General features: G+C 38.9%; 1 protein-coding gene and 2 long non-coding RNA genes across 4 annotated transcripts; all 3 read left to right on the plus strand.

Annotated features, from left to right (window-relative positions):
- The first annotated feature begins 6,038 nt into the window (after window positions 1-6,038).
- LOC126621852 (protein-tyrosine-phosphatase PTP1-like) lies at window positions 6,039-18,474 on the plus strand. Of its 2 annotated transcripts, XM_050290463.1 has the most exons (9): window positions 6,042-6,450; window positions 6,521-6,617; window positions 6,702-6,784; window positions 6,879-7,019; window positions 7,290-7,424; window positions 9,827-9,975; window positions 10,065-10,206; window positions 17,882-17,968; window positions 18,147-18,474. In XM_050290463.1, the coding sequence occupies exons 1-8, from the start codon at window positions 6,265-6,267 to the stop codon at window positions 17,966-17,968; spliced, it is 1,020 nt and encodes a 339-aa protein (XP_050146420.1). In that variant the 5' UTR covers window positions 6,042-6,264; the 3' UTR covers window positions 18,147-18,474. The 2 variants fall into 2 exon arrangements, 1 of the variants encoding a protein (XP_050146420.1); XR_007623205.1 differs by lacking the exon at window positions 18,147-18,474 and having other exon boundaries at window positions 6,039-6,450; window positions 10,070-10,206.
- Window positions 7,431-7,885, plus strand: LOC126621855 (uncharacterized). Its single transcript, XR_007623208.1, has 2 exons — window positions 7,431-7,670; window positions 7,769-7,885. It is a non-coding gene; the product is annotated as an uncharacterized LOC126621855 (long non-coding RNA).
- On the plus strand, window positions 10,213-15,841 carry LOC126621854 (uncharacterized). Its single transcript, XR_007623207.1, has 2 exons — window positions 10,213-10,949; window positions 15,743-15,841. It is a non-coding gene; the product is annotated as an uncharacterized LOC126621854 (long non-coding RNA).
- Window positions 18,475-18,711: the final 237 nt, after the last annotated feature.

The raw sequence follows: 18,711 nt of genomic DNA on the forward strand, positions 1-18,711 counted from the left end.
TTGTCGACCTACTCGTCTCTATCGATCCCCTATCTCCGTAAACCCAAATCTTCCATTGCTCCACTATGCTCCCTCTTCATCGATGGTATCTCAGTAGGTGAGAGGTGGAAGGGGAGTGTTTTGGTACGTGAAAAACCATGACAAGAAATTGATCTTGGTCTTTGTTTAATATGAGATGATGATGAATTGATGAGGGGAGGCTTTCGTGATTTAGGGGAGGACGGTCCTAAGCGGGTCTAGATGCACTTTCTTAATTTTTAAACTTTGGTTTCGGTTCCTCTCCAACCTTGTCTTCATGATGTGCCTTTTTCTCACAGACTTATCATCGCGCTGATTCTCCTTCTTCTTTAGGTCAAGGTTGACATCTTCATCATGTTGCAACTCCAACATGTTCATAAGTGTAACGATCTACATGTCCTCCTCGATGACCCTTGTTAGCTTTGCAATTGCCTCATTCATTTGAGCAAGTTGTTTTACAATGGAGGTGGCACCGGTCGTCTTAACCTACATAGCCATTGGATAAGATTCTCCTGTGGACATCAAAGGCGTTAGCAAAATCCCCTTCTGCTGGTTGCATTTGGCGATTCATGGTATGACCCCGTGCTTGAGTTCGCATTCAAAATCGGTGACAAGGAACGCTCCTTGAATGTTTTTTAAGCCGAAGAACCTCACTTATCGCTTTGGGAAGTCTTTTCGCTTATTGCAGAACCATGCTTCGTTGCCTCAATGATGCTAGGCTGATGACAATCTCAAGCTTCTAACGTTCTCTTTGCACCTTTAACGGTACCAACTTGGAGGTGGTGTGTTGAATTGTGGTCACCACCTTTGCCTCGCTTAGAGTCGTGATGCCAACATAGTCTCTCTTGCAACGGAAGTGCTCACACTATTTCCTTTGATCGCGAGAACAACTCAACCCTTCTTCGAAACCATGGATATTGATTTCTAGTGAAGAATGATAGTGATGAATGAACTGGCATGTGTAGGTGGTGCTTGATGGTTCTTCACAAGAGGAGTGAAGAATGTAGAGGGTTTTCTGAGTCTTCTAAGTGTGTAAAGTGTTTGAGAGTATGAGCGTCTGAGGGATGAGATGATCTGTTAGCGTGAGTCCAAATTAGATTAGGAATATAATTATGTTTCCTAGTTTGGTTATAATTCTTTTAATATTACTTGTATTACAAGTTGTATCTTATATTTTAGCCTCCTTAAAGGAGAAGAATAATACAATACAATTCAAACCCTAAACACTTTTATCTTGGCATCAGAGCAGGTTTGATCCTGACTCTTTCTCTTTACCGTAGCTGCAAAACTCTGAAAACAATCAAAAGAAAATTTTCCAGCAGTGTCTCGAAGCAAGAGACACCGCTGACAGAAACCAATTTTTCCTGTACAATTAACTGAAAGAAGGTCAATGCACAGGATACCTAAGAAACCTAAAGACATGTGTCTTGAAGCAAGACACGATGGCAACCAAGCTATGATTCCATTCTTGGCAGACAACCAAATAGTAATTCTGGATTCTGCACTTATCTTGAGTGCATCCGCCATTCTGGCTTTGTTGTAAAAATTCAAGGCTGTAGAAGTCTCGGAAACTGGGTTTGCTGAGTCTGGCAACTGTAGTTCAATTGGGCAGCAAGCAGGTTCATCTGCAGCCCACAACCAGGTTGGACAATGCACAGATGATGATGTCGGCAGCAGCTTGGGTAAAGACTTACTCAGCCCGCCAGCAGAAAACAAGCAGGAATTAAACCCGGACCCAGACAATTTGGGCTCATCGCTATCACTCTTGAATTTGATTGTTTCCCGAAAACAATCCGATGATCCAGGTAACACGAACAAAGCCTTAATTGCATCTATTGATCTTGATACAGGTTGGATCATTGACTCTGGAGCCACTGATCATATAACTTATGATCAAACTTTATTTAACTCTATAACACCACCACCACGGGATAGTATTGTCACAGCTAATAGAGGTGTTGCCTCGGTTACAGGGGCATGTGTGATTGCACTCACTTCTACTCTCTCCATACACAACTGCTTACTTGTTCCCACACCCTCTGGCCATTTGTTATCTGTGGGACAGGTTACCAAGCAATTAGACTGTGTTGTGCAAATGTTTCTGTCTTTCTGTTTACTTCAGGATATCCAAACTCAGGTGATCACTAGGCGTGGTACTAAAAGAAGGGGATTGTACTATGTTGATGATGTTGCACAGGGCCGTGTTCATCAAGTTCAAGGTCATGATAGTGGGAAGTTGAAGACCATTCAGTTGTGGCATTGTCGTCTTGGTCATGCTTCCTTCGATTATTTGAGAAAATTACTTCCGTCATTATTTGGTAATATTTCAAATTCTTCATTAAAGTGTAATGTTTTCACATTAGCCAAAAGTCATCGAGCTTCTTATCCCCCGAGTTTGAATAGAAGAACAATTCCTTTTGAGCTAATTCATTCTGATGTGTGGGGGCCATCTCCGGTTACTACTCAGTATGGTGTGCGTTGGTTTGTAACATTTGTTGATGATTGCACCAGAATGACTTGGTTGTACCTCATGAAAAATAAAAGCAATGTGGGTAGTAGGTAGTATCTTTAGAAGTTTTTATCACATGGTTTGTACTCAATATTCACTCCCTATTAAAATGCTTCGATCAGACAACGGTGGTGAGTATCTTAATCAGGAACTTTCTCAGTTTTTTTACAGAAAAAAGGCATTCTCCATGAAACTTCGTGCCCTCAAACCCCACAATAAAATGGAATCGCTGAACGGAAAAATTGGCACATACTTGAGATTACCCATGCCCTTCTTATTGGTAGTTGTGCACCCAAGACATAATGTGCTGATGCAGTCACCTATGCTATTTATCTCGTGAATCGAATGCCATCGCGTGTTCTCTCTTTCAAAACACCTTTGGCCGTGCTTGCCGATTATGCTTTGCTCCCCTCCACCCTTCATCTCGAACCTCAAGTTTTTGGTTGTGTGGCATATGTTCATCTTCACAAAAATCAACGAAGAAAACTTGATCCATGTGTTGTACGGTGTGTTTTCATTGGATTCAACCCACAACAAAAGGGTTACCGTTGTTATCATCCAACTACTCGACATGTCTACGTCACTATGGACGTTACCTTATCTGGTTCGATATCCCTACTAGTTTAAGTATTGACTGCCCAAATGAAGGCCCAAGGCATGGGCTGGATCTGGAGGATAATGAAGGCCTAAGACACGAGCTACATCTTGAGGATAATGAAGGCCTAAGACACGGGTTGGAATTAGAGGATAATGAACGTGGGCCTGCAGATAGACCACAAGACCGTGATGGAACAGCGCCTAGTGGGCCACTTGTTACTGACAGCCCAAGTTAGCCGTCTCTTACACCAGCCGACAACCAAACTGGGCTTAGGCCATCTCTTGTGTCTGCCAATAACCCAAATGGGTTTCCAGCTAGGCCGAATTGCCCAAATGAGCCATCTGTTATCTGTTCGAGTAACAACTCCAGTAAAAACCCCTTTCAGACTTCTCCAGTGTCAGTCCATGATCCAACGGATATTCCCGAGGTAAGTACTCACTCAGAAACTATTGAACCATCTTATATGTTGCCTCCTCGACAAAATTGAGGAAAGCCACCAGACAGGTACTCTCCAGAAGGAAATGTACGGTATTCCATTTCAAACTATGTCTCTACTCATCAACTTTCACCAAAATACTGTGCATTTGTTCAGCAAATGGAAACCATCAAAATACCTACTAGAGTGGAGGAAGCTTTGAATGATTCAAAATGGATAGAAGCATTGCAAGTTGAAATGGAAGCAATACAAAAGAATAATACATGAAGTGTGGTCCTACTTCCTAAAGGAAAGAAATCAGTGGGGTGCAAGTGGGTGTTCACTATTAAACATAAGGTTGATGGAACAATTGATAGATACAAGACGAGGCTAGTGGCCAAAGGTTTTACCCAAACCTTTTGGGTTGATTATCAGGAGACTTTTGCTCATGTTGCAAAGATGAATACCATTAGAGTTTTATTATCTCTTGCTGCAAACCATGATTGGCCTCTAAGATAGTTTGATGTTAAAAATGCTTTTCTACATGGTGATTTGGAGGAAGAGGTGTACATGGATATTCCACCAGGTTATGGCACTGCGAATTCCAGTGGGAAAATGTGTAGACTTCGGAAGGCACTGTATGGCCTTAAACAGTCACCCAGAGCATGGTTTGGGCGATTCACCCAGGCGATGAAGAAGTATGGGTATAGACAGGGAAATGCAGACCATACGTTGTTCATCAAACGTAAAGATGGCAAGGTAACTTTGCTTATCATATATGTAAATGATAAGATTGTCACAGGTGATGATACAATGGAAATTGAACGTCTGCAAGGGCATTTGTCTTTTGAGTTTGAGATGAAAGATCTTGGAGGACTTAAATACTTTTTGGGAATTGAAGTGGCTAGGTCTCAGGAAGGAATATACTTATCTTAGAGAAAGTATGTATTGGATCTTTTGTCTAAAACTGGTATGTTAGGGTGTAAACCAGTGGATACACCTATTGTGCAAAATCATCATCTAGCAATTTATCAGGATCAAGTCCTAGTGAATAAGGAAAGGTGTCAAAGATTGGTAGGGCGGTTGATTTACTTGTCGCTTATAAGGCCAGATATTGCTTACGCAGTAAGTGTGGTGAGTCAATTTATGCATGCTCCTAGTGAAGATCATATGGCAGTAGTAATGCGAATTTTGAGTTACTTAAAATGAGCTACAAGAAAAGGGTTGATGTATAGAAAGCATGGGCATATGGAGGTGAAAGGGTATACCGATACAGATTGGGCTGGAAATATTACTGATCGACGGTCTACATCGGGATACTTCACATTTGTAGCTGGTAATCTTGTGACGTGGAGAAGTAAGAAGCAAAATGTGGTGGCAAGGTCTTCGGCTGAGGCTGAGTACAGAGGAATGGCACATGGTATTTGTGAGCTTCTATGGCTTCGGATTCTACTCACTGAGATAGGGTTTAAACCAAAAGGTTCTATGCTGTTGTACTGTGATAATCAAGCAACACGGGAGACAGCTAACAATCTGGTGCAGCATGATAGGACCAAGCATATTGAGGTGGATAGACATTTTATCAAAGAAAAGTTGGATGTTAAGTTAGTTGACATTCCATTCATGAAGACAGAAGAACAGTTGGTAGATGTTCTAACTCATGCAGTTTCTGCAAGAAGGTTTCAAGACTCACTCGACAAGTTGGGCCTAAGGGATATCTATGCACCAACTTGAGGGGGAGTGTTGGCGTGAACCCAAATTAGATTAAGAATATAATTATGTTTCCTAGTTTGGTTATAATTCTTTTAATATTACTTGTATTACAAGTTGTATCTTATATTTTAGCCTCCTCGAATGAGAAGAATAATACAATACAATTCAAACCCTAAACACTTTTATCTTGATCTTCTTTGGTTTGAAGCCTCGTACTTATAGGACTCTCCATGTCTTGATTGAAGCTTCGTTTGATATTGATTTTGGACTTGGGTTAATTGACGAAAGAATCAAGACTTGATTTGGACTTGATTAACTGAAGAAATAACCAAAACTTAATTTGACTTGATCATGTCTGACTTGGTTTAATGAAATAATCTTGATTTAATGAAAAAATCTTTAATTTAACCAAATAAATCATTCACCTTCATTCTTAGTTTGGCCAATCTCCCCAATTTGCCATTCATTTGATTTGTTGATTATTTCTTTTAATTTAAATCAATTAATTTGTTTGATTTATATTACGATTAATTAAAGATACTTGAGAAAAGAAAAGAAAAAGTTAATTAAAAATAATTTCTTAATTATTTTTTGTCAAATATCGACACGTGTCATTTTTAATGACTAATCCGATTTGAATGAGTCACAAGACATACGTGCAATTGTGAGACCCAGTGTGTGATAAAAACATTTTTATGTTGAAACTTTAATTCGTTGATGAGTATTTATGTCGTTGAAATTTACTTGTGTAAACGAACATAACAACTAAACTGGTCGTTCTTTTTATCGAGTACACAAGCATTATACATAAAGTTAACACACCATGCCAAATTATTAATATATCGAACCAACCAACGTCCTCCGCTTTCAACCAAATCGCAAATTTGGAGAGAATAGAGCAAATTTGGAATTCCGAGCAATCACCCAATCAAAATTCTGTCCTACCAAAAACTTCAAAAACTGGGGAACGTCAATTCCAGGCGCTCCCGCAGCCACCGGAGATCGACGACGATGGCCGCCACCGCCTCTTCCGCCGCAGCCAAACCCCACCCTTCCTTGAACGTCTCGGCGGATTCTCCTCCTCCGAAACTCGCCCTCACCCCCGATCAGTATAAGTACTGCTCTCAGGCTCTCAAGCTCTTTAAGGGAAAGCTCCAGATGCCTGACCATATCAACCAGGAGTTCGCTCAGCTACAGGTCTTTGCTCTCCTGATTTATTTAATTTCTCTCAGAAAATAAACTATTAAAATCTGCCATGGATGCTTAGGCCAAGAGGATGACATCATCTGAGATGGGGAGAAATTGCACTGTGGGTCTTGACAATGTCAATTCGAGCAAAAACCGATACACCGATGTCGTGCCATGTATGCTTCAATCTGGGCTTTCTTTACATTTTACACAATTTACATTGTTGAAAATTTGATTTGAGTTTTTGTTGTTGGATTCAGTTGACAAAAATAGGGTTGTTCTCAACTCCTCGAAGGATTACAGACCTTCCGCAAGAGGTTACATCAACGCCAGCTTAATCACGGTATTCAAATTCATGTTTTTGAAGTAGAGAATTGTAAACTGAAGGTATATTAATAATTCATTAATGACTGCTTGGTAATTACTATTAAATGTAGACTAGTTCTTCCGAAAGCATTTCTCGGTTTATAGCAACACAAGGTCCACTTCCCCACACCTATGAGGATTTCTGGGAGATGGTACTTGAGCAACGCTGCCCGGTGGTCATCATGCTTACTCGCTTAATCGACTGTTACACGGTACTTTCCTGTTTTGAGTTGCAAGTAGTTTTATCGGGCATCACCATGTTGGAAGATATACAGTTAAAGAGACTTTGATTATCATGAAAATTGCAGTACAAGCTTTTCGACGTTTTACAAACCTTTTGAGAGATCCTACCTACTTATTGTTGAATCCGTGTAATATATTCTTCTTAACAAAACCTTTTTGTCATTTTGAAAATTAGGTGGACAAACAAATTTACAAATATTACTTTTCCTGATTTCTTAATCTTTCACATGTGTTTGCAGATGGTTAAATGTGGAGATTATTTTCAGGCTGAAGATGGCCCTAGAGAATTCGGTAACATATGTACAAGCACTAAGTGGCTAAGAACTACTGACACTTCATTAGTATTACGCCTTTTGGAGGTCAATAATAAAGAGGTAAAGGCATCACATGATTTTCATTGTTGTCCAGGATACAAATGGCTGTTAAACCAAGTTAAAGAATATATTTAGAAATCAAGCTGTATCAGTTCTCCTTTTTGTTTTTGTAGAATTTGGGGACAGGACCGATTGATTTTACTAGGGCCTTTAAAAAGTTTGATTACTGGGGAGCGTTTTGGTACATCTGGAATAGAATAATGCAGAATAGTTTTTGAAAAGTAAGGATGTTTCATTTGGTTGGAGGTAATCAAAAGACAAAATGTCATTTAAGATTCATCGTCCGTTAATTTTTCATTGAAGAGTTAGTCAAAGAGTCAATCTGATGTCAATGGTTAATACAGGAGTTGGGATCCTGAGCATCCTAATAGGAGTCACTTGGAGAGATTATCATGTGAGAGTCTGAGACATGGATGTAAAGTTCAAGAAATTTTGAAACTCAAAACAGTTGATATACCTCTGTTTTTACCTTCTTCTGACTGGTATTAGCCCACTTCCAACGAAAGCATTAAATGCCAATATATTTTTCCATACCATCACTGGACCTTTGGGTTCACCGACTTGTTCATTTGGTCTCTACCTGAACACATGCAAGTTACAAGTAAGCAGTATAGAGTGCCAACCAGTTCATATAAGAAATTTCTGACAATTACCTTGTGAAGATGTGGATAAGAGTTGAGAGGAAATAAAGTAAATAAAACAAATACTTTATTGTCCAATTAGGAAAGCAGACCACTATCATATAGTTCCAGTGTGTTGGATCACCAGGATGGTGAAATCACCTTTGAATCCAAATACAGTCTGATGTTAAACTGTTGGTCCTTGGGTTCGTATCGATTTCATGGGCTGCTGCTTGATCTTCACCTAATAAGAGCAAGATTCTTAATAATAAACTAAGTTAAGGGATACACATAAGAAAAAAGCTCGTTACCTAAATTGACAACAAAACAAGATATATGACCTACAACTGAAACCATGTCTAGCAATTGAAAAGTTATTGTGATGAAGCAAGAGGAAAAAGAAAAAGATTAATTAGTTGAGCATATTACCTAAAGTTTAAAGAAACGAAAAAATTACTTACATGGCCTATAACTATCTTATGACTTTACTGATGCAATATCCTTAAATTTTAATGCATTTAATATCAAATGATGTAACAGTGCTTGACTGGTTAGAAAAAGAGTTCAATATTAAGTCTTAGTTTTATCATTCAGAGCTTTACATTATGAGCTTTACTGCACTACCTTGATCTTTATTGTATCACATTCAGTAAATTTATGGCTTAATTAAGGGAAAGTAAAAAACAAGAGATATCTGATCAGTGATCACTCTGGTCTCTGAACAGATTTTCTATATAATTCCGCTCAACGAAACAGTTCTGTTTTGACTGTTTCTGATGCACGTTTTCACAGATTAGGAATGACTTCGGAGCTATGAGGCGTTTTCTTTTTCCTTAGTTTGTTGGCAATCACAAACTTTGTTTGTGAACAAGAAGTACTAGATGGCATTGTTTAAGGCCTTTCATCTTTATTGACTGGTTTGCATTGAAGTGTATGCATGAGTTATGACAATGGCTGTGGAAGGACAATTAGGGTTCTGTACTATAATCTTCTTATTGAAGATTTGTTCCTATCTTCTTTGTTTTCTGGCCACATCAAAGGAAAAATTTTGCCGAAAGCCATTACTGAGGGAACACACAGAAGGAGAAATGGTATTAGGCAGGGAATGGTCGAGGAATTGGGGTTCTGTTTTCTGTATTTCAATTCCACAATACCCCTGACGCATATTCCTCAGCATAAAGGTGTGAGGCATATACCAAATACTCTGGCGTTTCTGTTGCATCACCTTGAGGCACAGATGTCTTGGAGCATGCCACTTAACCCCATGACATGAATTCTCAATAATCGTATTGTGCATCTTTCTTTATGTCTTTTGTTGTGGGTTGTTTATTTTGTTTTGTGTGAATTTACCTAGTTTTGGCAGTTAGGTTTATGGTAATGTCCAATATTTCCTGGCTCTAAAATTCTGAATGTTGAAAAAGGCACTTATTTTGGGCCTAGTTCTATTGTTTGATATTTATATGGTGTTTAGTCATCTTAAGTTCGGTTTTAGAGATTCTCTTTCTTGTTCCCCCCCCCTTGAGAAATTATATTTAAGATGCCAGTCCTCTACTTCACATTTTGGCTCCCAAGTCACTTTGTCTTTGTGATTATTATAATAAGAAAATAAGACTCAAGTTTTGGGTTCTTGTCCATATTCCTTTAAATGTTCCTTATTCTTTATCAAAAGTTTTATGAAAATATTGGATTGGTATTCCCTCATGTTATATTGTTGGAGTAATGGCCACCATTGTGCGTAGATTGGATTATTATTACCTCATATTCTATTTGTTACTGCTGCAGTCCGAGGAACCACCGATGTCTGTTTTGCACCTTCAGTATCCTGAATGGCCTGACCATGGAGTTCCAAACAACACGATTGCTGTCCGTGAAATCTTGAAAAGATTATATAATGTGCCACCAAACCATGGCCCAATTGTGGTGCATTGCAGGTTAAACTCTTTTTTATGACTTGCATGTCTAGGTGATGTTTGCTTAAGTTATATGTGCATGTTTTCCTGACACCCTGACTCTTACTCAGTGCAGGTATTGGGAGAACTGGAACATACTGCACAATTCATAATACTGTGCAAAGAATTCTTGCTGGGGACATGTCTGCTTTAGATCTTGTTGATACAATAACCACATTTCGGTCTCAGCGAATTGGAATGGTCCAGACACTGGTAACTTCTTTGATATTTGTCTAAATGTTTACGGTTAATTATTCTCTTTTTATGAATACCAAATTAAATTTGGTTGAGCAGTTCGCTAGTGCAAATGTTTTGCGGTTTTGAGAGTATAATAGACCACACGTCAAAAACATAATTAAATGTAAAGTAGTATTTGATCATTATAGGAACTGGTCCCTATCTTGCAGTATGTTTCTGTGGAACATGGAAACTCCCCTTGGCCTATATTGCGGACAAAACTGAAGAGTGTAAAATAATCATAATCCATGTGCTGTTATTAATAGCTATTAAAAACACTCTAAATCCTGCTGGGTGAATTTCTATTTCTGGCTGAAAAAAATGAAAAACAAAAACCTTCAAAATAGTTATTTAGAGTGTTTTGTAGCATGTTTATGGTTTAGTTGTTTTGTTTTTGGTCTGATTTTGTTGATGGTATTAGGTTTCTTTTTAGTTAGAAACGGGATGTGCATGCGAAGGGAGGAATAAGGGAGAAATTAAGAGAATGTTTCAAATAAAAACTTGAAAAAAGAACTATTCTAAATTGATTTTTGTTTTTGGTTTTGGTACAATTTCCATATACATTCTATCCCTTTCTCTCTTCGTCTCCCTCTCTTATTCCAGACGGTGCCTAAATAATAATAAAAATAAAAAAAAGGGAAATTCTATTGAGACCTGTTAGGATTTTGGCTCGTCAAATATGTCCTAGTTAGTTTAGGATTGTTTTAGGAAACCTAGAGGTATACCGATTCTTGTCCTAGAGGGATTAGGAAAGAATTTCAGTTTTTTTATTCAATTTAGGTTTGGATTTCTAGAAGTCTATTTGGATTTGGATAGTGTAATTTCCTAGTCCACTTAGAAATAGGAATTCAATCAGCCTTGGGACATGTAAGCCAACCCTATGTCTATAAATAGGGTGCGGCAAGGCTGATTTTTTTAAGAGAGAAGAAAACAGCCAGACAACCAAGAGTTTTGAGATTAGTTCTAGGGTTTGCAAAAGTTCTATAATCTCTATTATTAATCAAAGGAGCAGTGATTTCTCTACCTAGAGAAATCACAATTGGATGTAGGCATAAGTTCTTCCGAACCAGTATAATTCTTGTGCGTTTCTATGTTTTCTAATATTTGCTAGTTTAGTCTATTGTTGTTGGTTACATTAAAGAACAAGGTCTAGTGTGCGGGTTTTTCAACAATTGGTATCAAGAGCCAGGTTCAAGGTGTTCTACGATGTCAAAAGGGAAGATGAATGCGGATCAAGGACCTGCGTTAAAACCCTTTGACGGCAAGGATGACTTCACGGACTGGCAAAGGATGATGAAGAATGTACTGATACAGCAGGATTTGGATGATGCACTCGATGGTGAGAAGCCGGAAAACATGACAGAGGCTGCATGGACTAAGGTTCTCAAGAAGGCCAAGAGTTCCATCAAGATCCATCTCACAAGATCAGTTCGGTCACACATCACCAAAAAGATGACTGCCCAGGAAGCATGGGAAAAGTTGGAGAATGTTTATATGGGCAAAACCGTGTCCAATAAACTTTTTCTAAAGGATGAACTATTCGGGCTTCAACTAGAAGAAGGAGGTGATATTGAAGATCATGTATGCAGGTTCCAGAATTGCATAGCTAATCTTCAGAAGGTCGAAGAAACTTACAAAGATGATGATATGGCTATCATCTCGCTGAGATCTCTACCTTCGTCTTTCAAGCACTTTCGAACAACTCTAATGTTTGGAAAAGAGTCCCTGAAGCTTGAAGACGTAATTCAAGCTCTTCAATCATATGCTAAACTGGATGATATAACTAAAAGCTCTCAAGGCCTTTATGCCAAAGGCAAGGAGAGGGGGCGGGAAAAGACAAAGGAAGAGAAAATCGGCAATAGAGGTAGGTCAAAATCCAAGAAGAAAAAGGAAAAGAAGGAAGGTTGCTTCGAATGTGGTTCAGCCAATCATTGGAAGAAGAACTGCAAGATTTGGAAAGAGAAGAAAGCCAAGATGGAAGGAAGCTCAGGTTCAGCTAGTGCAGTCACCGAGCATGAAAGTGACTGGGAGCTTCTTTCAGTAACATCAGGCTCCAAGGCTTTCACCAATTGGATTTTGTATACAGGATGCACTTTTCATATGTGTGCAGTAAGGGAATGGTTCGATACTTACAAAGAAGTTAGCAGCGGGAAAGTCTTAATGGGGGATGATTCTTCATGTCTTGTAAGAGGAATCGGCACTGTTCGGATCAAAATGTTCGATGGGATGATTCGAGCTTTGGGGAACGTCAGATATGTCCCTAGACTAAGAAAGAATTTGATTTCCTTGGGTACTTTAGATGAGGCCGGTTATGGGTACAAGTCTAAAAAATGAAGACTAAGGGTAACCAAAGGATCGTTAGTGGTAATGCGGGGTGACCTACAACCCAATAAGTTGTATAAGTTACTTGGGACCACTATAGTCGGGGGAGCAGCTGTTTCTGTAAATCAAAGTGAAGAAGACAAGACTAAACTCTGGCATCATAGGCTTGGGCACATAAGCCAGAAATGGGTGCAAGAATTACACAAGCAAGGCCTGTTGGAAGGCGTGTGATCTTGCAAATTGGACTTTTGTGAATACTGTGTTCTCGGAAAACAAAGAAAGGTATCATTCGCAAGTAGCAGTGCAGATAACCGAAGCAAGGAGCAACTCAGCTATATTCACTCAGATGTTTGGGGCCCTGCACCCACTAAATTAAATGGTGGAGCCAGGTATTTTGTTACTTTCATGGTTGATTTTTCTAAGAAGGTTTGGGTTTATTTCATGAAGCAAAATCCGAGGTTTTTGCAAAGTTCAAGGCATGGAAAACAGAAACCGAGAATTAAACTGGAAGAAAGATCAAGTACCTGAGAACTGACAATGGAGGTGAATATACAAGTAATGAGTTCACCGATTACTGCAAGCAGGAAGGCATCATAAGGCACTTCACAGTAAAGAAGGATCCCCCAAAATGGAGCTGTTGAGAGGATAACCGAACTCTCATGGAGAGAGAGAGGAGCATGAGATTTCATGCAAGATTGCCTAATAGTTTTTGGGCAGAGGCTGTTAATCATGCAAGTTATTTGATTACCAAGTCACCATCTACAGTTCTCGGTTTTAAGAGTGCAGAAGAGGTATGGTCTGAGAAGCTGGTGGACTATTCCAAGCTCAGGGTGTTCGGCTGTAGTGCTTATGCACATATTCCAAGTGATGAAAGGTCCAAGCTCAAACCAAAGTCTACACATTGCATATTCTTAGGTTTTGAGAAAGGAGTTAAGGGTTTCAAGTTTTGGGATTTCAACAACAGGAAAAAGGTTGTCAGTCGAGATGTTGTCTTTGATGAGACAACCATGCCTCTTAATAAAGTCGATAGCAGTAGGGAGAAGACAGACGATGCTGAAATTGAAGCAACAAAGATTCCATTAATCAGTTCAGATGATGAAGAAGCTCAGGGGGAGCAAATCGAGCAAGAGGCCGAATCTGATGGTTTTGAGGAAGAAGAAGAGCATCAGCATCGTTCACCAGTTAGGAATTAGGTGGCGCAAGAAACAGGGCAGATTGAAGGCACTCCAATCCGCCTGACATCCCAAAGGGTTCGAACTCCAACCAACAATCCACCTGCATTCCAGAGATGCATAACACTAAACAAACCTAAGCGAAACAAGAAGAAACCTGATAGATTTGGGTTCAACCAAGACGAAGTTAATTATGCTCTTAACATTAGTCAAGGAGATCCAACTACTTATCGAGAAGCTATAGCTAGTGATGAGCGAGATAGTTGGATAATTGCTATGACAGAAGAAATGGAGTCTCATTACAAGAACTCTGTTTGGGAGTTGGTTCCTAAGCCCAAAGACAGAAAGCTAGTAGGATGCAAGTGGGTATTTAGGAAAAAGGAAGGACTACATGAACAAGATGCTGTGAGATTCAAAGCAAGGCTCATGGCTAAGGGGTACTCACAAAAGGAAGGGGTGGATTATGATGAGATCTTTTCACCTGTAGTCAAGCATACTTCTATTAGATTACTCTTAGCTATGGCAGCTCATCATGACATGGAGATTGAGCAGATGGATGTGAAGACAACATTTCTTCATGGAAATCTAGAGGAGATGATTTTCATGGCTCAACCAGAAGGGTTTGTTGAATATGGGAAAGAGAACCTAGTATGTCAGCTAAGGAAGTCCCTGTATGGCTTGAAACATTCTCCAAGACAGTGGTACAAGAGGTTTGATTCATTCATGCTGAAAATCAATTTTAGAAGATGTTTATATGACTGTTGCGTGTACTATCATGTGTTCCAAGATGGGATGATCATATTGCTATTGCTATATGTGGATGACATGCTAATTTCTTGTCAAGATAAGTCTAGAATTCAAGACTTAAAAAAGATGTTAAGCGAGGAGTTTGATATGAAGGATCTAGGTGCTGCACAGAAGATCCTTAGCATGGAAATTCAGAGAGAGGACCACTGGAAGGATCCGGATAACACAAGCCAAGTATATTCAGAAGGTTCTTGAGAAGTTCAACATGCAAGAAGCAAAGGTTGTTTCGACTCTTTGGCGGCTCACTTCAAGTTAAGTGGGCAATAGTGTCCTACATCCGAGGAAGAGCAACAAGTAATGAAGAATGTGTCTTATGCTAATGCAGTGGGCTGCCTCATGTATGCAATGGTATGCACATGTCCCAACATAGCTCAAGCAATCAGTGTCGTTTCCAGATACATGGCAAATCCAGGAAAGCAACATTGGGATGCAGTCAAGTGGATTTTACGTTATTTGAAGGGTTCTTGGCGACAACGAATTATGTTTGAGAAGCAAAAAGAAAATGCAGGAGTGTTAGGATATGTGGATGCAGATTATGCAAGGGATTTGGACAAGAGAAGGTCAACTTCTGGTTATATGTAATGTAAAGAGGACCAATTAGTTGAAGGGCACTACTGCAACCAATTACAGCTTTGTCGACCACAGAGGCAAAGTATATTGCTTTGGCCGAAGCTGGAAAGGAAGCGATTTGGCTTAGTGGCTTGGTAAGTCAAATGGGAATCACTCAAGATTGTGTGAAGCTGAAGTGTGATAGTCAAAGTGCCATTCACTTGGCAAAGAATCAGGTTTTTTTTGGAAGATCAAAGCACATTGAAGCGAGGTATCACAGAATCAGAGATTGGGTGGAGTCTAAGGAAATTTGTATTGAAAAAATTCATACGGATGACAATGCCGCAGATTTCCTTCCAAAGATAGTGCCGGCCAAGAAGTTCAAGCATTGCTTGAACTTGATCAATCTCGTTGATTGATTAAAGTGGAGCACCTCCTCACTTGAGGTGCAATGAGGCAAGAAGAAGATTGCCAAGGTGAAGACTCTTGAAGATTTCCAGAGCTGCTTCAAGAAGGTTCAAAGATACTCTGGGGTGCAACGATCAAGACTTGGTTTGACTCACCAAGGTGGAGATTGTTAGGATTTTGGCTCGTCAAATATGTCCTAGTTGGTTTAGGATTGTTTTAGGAAACCTAGAGGTATACCGATTCTTATCCTAGAGGGATTAGGAAAGAATTTCAGTTTCCTTATTCAATTTAGGTTTGGATTTCTAGAAGTCTATTTGGATTTGGATAGTGTAATTTCCTAGTCCACTTATAAATAGGAATTCAATCAGCCTTGGGACATGTAAGCTAACCCTATGTCTATAAATAGGGTGCGGCAAGTCTGATTTTTTAAGAGAAAAAAGAAGACAGCCAAGAGTTTTGAGATTAGTTCTAGGGTTTGCAAAAGTTCTTTAATCTCTATTATTAATCAAAGGAGCGGTGATTTCTCTTCCTAGAGAAATCACAACTAGACGTAGGCATAAGTTCTACCGAACCAGTATAATTCTTGTGTGTTTCTATGTTTTCTAATATTTGCTAGTTTAGTCTATTGCTGTTGGTTACATTAAAGAACAAGGTCTAGTGTGCGGGTTTTTCAACAAGACCCTAGTACTTTCTTTTGAGACCCAACAAAACTAGTCTCAGATTTTCCATTATGCCCCTTTGTCCAGCGAGGCCCCACCCTCCTCAGATTTTAGTCCCCGGAAGCGCTGGTGCAGTTACTGTTCTAACTTCTTTATTATTTTTTTTCAGTTTTAAGTTTTTTTTTTTGTAATTTTATTGGAAGGATAAGATTGGAGTTTAAATCTTACAAAAAATGTGTTGGATCTAGAAAATTGATTGTTGTATCCCAAAAGAAGCTCCTACATGCTCAAAATTGAAAACGAAAGTGTTACCTGATGGCCCCTTATCTTTTAGTTTTGTTTCTAACCAACTGTTCTATAATTATATGTCTCCCCCTTTCCTCCATCAAAGTTACCATCTCTCGTCTCACTATTCTCACATTTTTCCTTCTCCAAAGCCAAAAGCAATACATAATGGGCCCTTAGGAATGCACAGGGGGTGTAAGTTAACTATAAGTGAGAGAAAACCACAAGGTTTATTTCATAAGTTCCAACCATAATTACAAAAAAATATTTTTAATCATATTATTTTTGTATGTTGATTTGATATATGTATTTCTTGAAATTCATTTGTTGAATTTTTTGGTCTTTGTCAAAATTGTATTATTTTTTTAGATTATATTGAAGCACCTGAATAGAAGACCAAGCATTGCTAGGCTCCTTAGGTCATGGCTTATCAGTTAGGTATTCAGAATTTTAGCAGCAAGAATTAGGAATCTGACACATGGAAATGTATTTGCATCCTCCCTAAGGACATGGCGACTCGGACTGGCGACTCGGACTATATACTCTAGAATATATGGAAAATGGTGAATCTGGCGTTTGAAGAGGTACCTTGCATTTAACACCCAAACCAATTCAGGGGGTGTGGGGTAATTCACATTCAAATCAATAAGCAAAAGAATGATAATAAAAAAAATGGTAAATAAATAAATTGAAGGGAAAAAGGAAATATCCAAGGCTCAAAATCCCATAACTTACGGCATGTGTGAAGGTCACACTTGAAATCAATTACTTTAATCCTCATAAGCTCTTAACAGTCCTATTACATTAAGCAAATATGGAACCAGCACAAGTCTAAAACTTTAATTCTCTTAAGCGCTGTTGGCACATGGAACCAGCTCTTAAGAGTCCTATTACATTACGTTAAGACTTAAGATATGGCTGTGCTAGTTAAGTGCATTGCCTTGTTGCTAGGGACTTATAGGATTTATATATGCAAGTTTGTTTCTGTATGGGTTTGGGTATGCCAACATAGGGAACTGAGTTAAACTCTGGTTACCACGTGCGATATGTTGACAAAATTAGTAAGTTTTTTTTTTTGTCAAATAAAAGTAAAAGTTTGGGTAGCCATTCCTTGTTCCTCTTAGTATGCACGGAGAAAAAAGGTAGAGCATTTGAGTTTCTTCCATGATAACATATGGTGCTGCTACCGGAGCTGAAGTTACTGACCTGATAATTTTGGGGGAATCCTTGTGCCTATAGAGTCTGATGATTATAAACTACAAATCTGTGTATGGCAAACCAGAGTTTATAGGAGGTTTTAGAAGTCAATTTAGGAAAACCAACCACAGGTGTTAGACAATGGTGCAAATCTGTGTAGGGCAAACCAGAGTTTATTGTTTTCTGTCACAATATGTGTGCCAACTTTACTTCAACAATTATTCTAACTCTCTCGCACTTGTGATTTATTAGGAGCAATATTTTTTCTGTTATTCTGCCATCGTTGATGAATTGGAAGACCTCATCTCGGATTTGAATAGTGAAACGAGCTCAAAATAGGTATGCTCATTGTCATTCTTAAATTCTTGTGTCCTAAAAGAATATTGTCCGCAGCATTGTTAATACTACCTTGCAGAATTACTTTTTCAGGTAGAACTTTTGTTGAACAGTTGACATTCAACTTTCCTGTTAATCTTGAATAAATTCTGTCCGTTGCTTGTCTCGTGTTCTTTGACAGGGAAGTAGTCCGCTTGCTATTGGCCAACTCTGCGGCATTTGTCCACTTTACAGCGATCTGATTCCACTCTTTTTTAACACAAAAGACAAAGACACTAGGGATCTGAATGATCTTTCTGCCTCATTTTTTTCCCCCAATTCTATAATTAGGCATTTCAAAGGTCCTCTTTGTCGTATGATTCTGACAAGTATGACCCACTGCATGTCTAAATCGTAGAACTCTGATGGTCGAAAGGTTGTATAAACTGCTAGTTGGCATTCCCGCTCAACATTTGCTTTTCCTTTTCATATATTTTGTTAGTACAAAGCGTGCGCGTTTGTTGGATAAATGTAGTATGTACTCATAAAATCATAATACATAACGTCTAAGGGCAACGACACGAAAACCTTGCCGCTGCAGGCGCAAAATAATATGTTTAACAAGTAGAAAATGACGGACACGTACCAATTCCCCGCAAATAACGTATCTTCACTGTGCAAATTTTATAATCGCAACGGTTCCGTCTTAATCTTCATTTGTGTTATTGCGTCCTTTCTTTTCTGCCAAAAAACAAAAGAACGAGAAT

This window comes from Malus sylvestris, chromosome 5 (genome assembly GCF_916048215.2).
Source record: "Malus sylvestris chromosome 5, drMalSylv7.2, whole genome shotgun sequence".
NCBI classification, from domain to species: domain Eukaryota; kingdom Viridiplantae; phylum Streptophyta; class Magnoliopsida; order Rosales; family Rosaceae; genus Malus; species Malus sylvestris.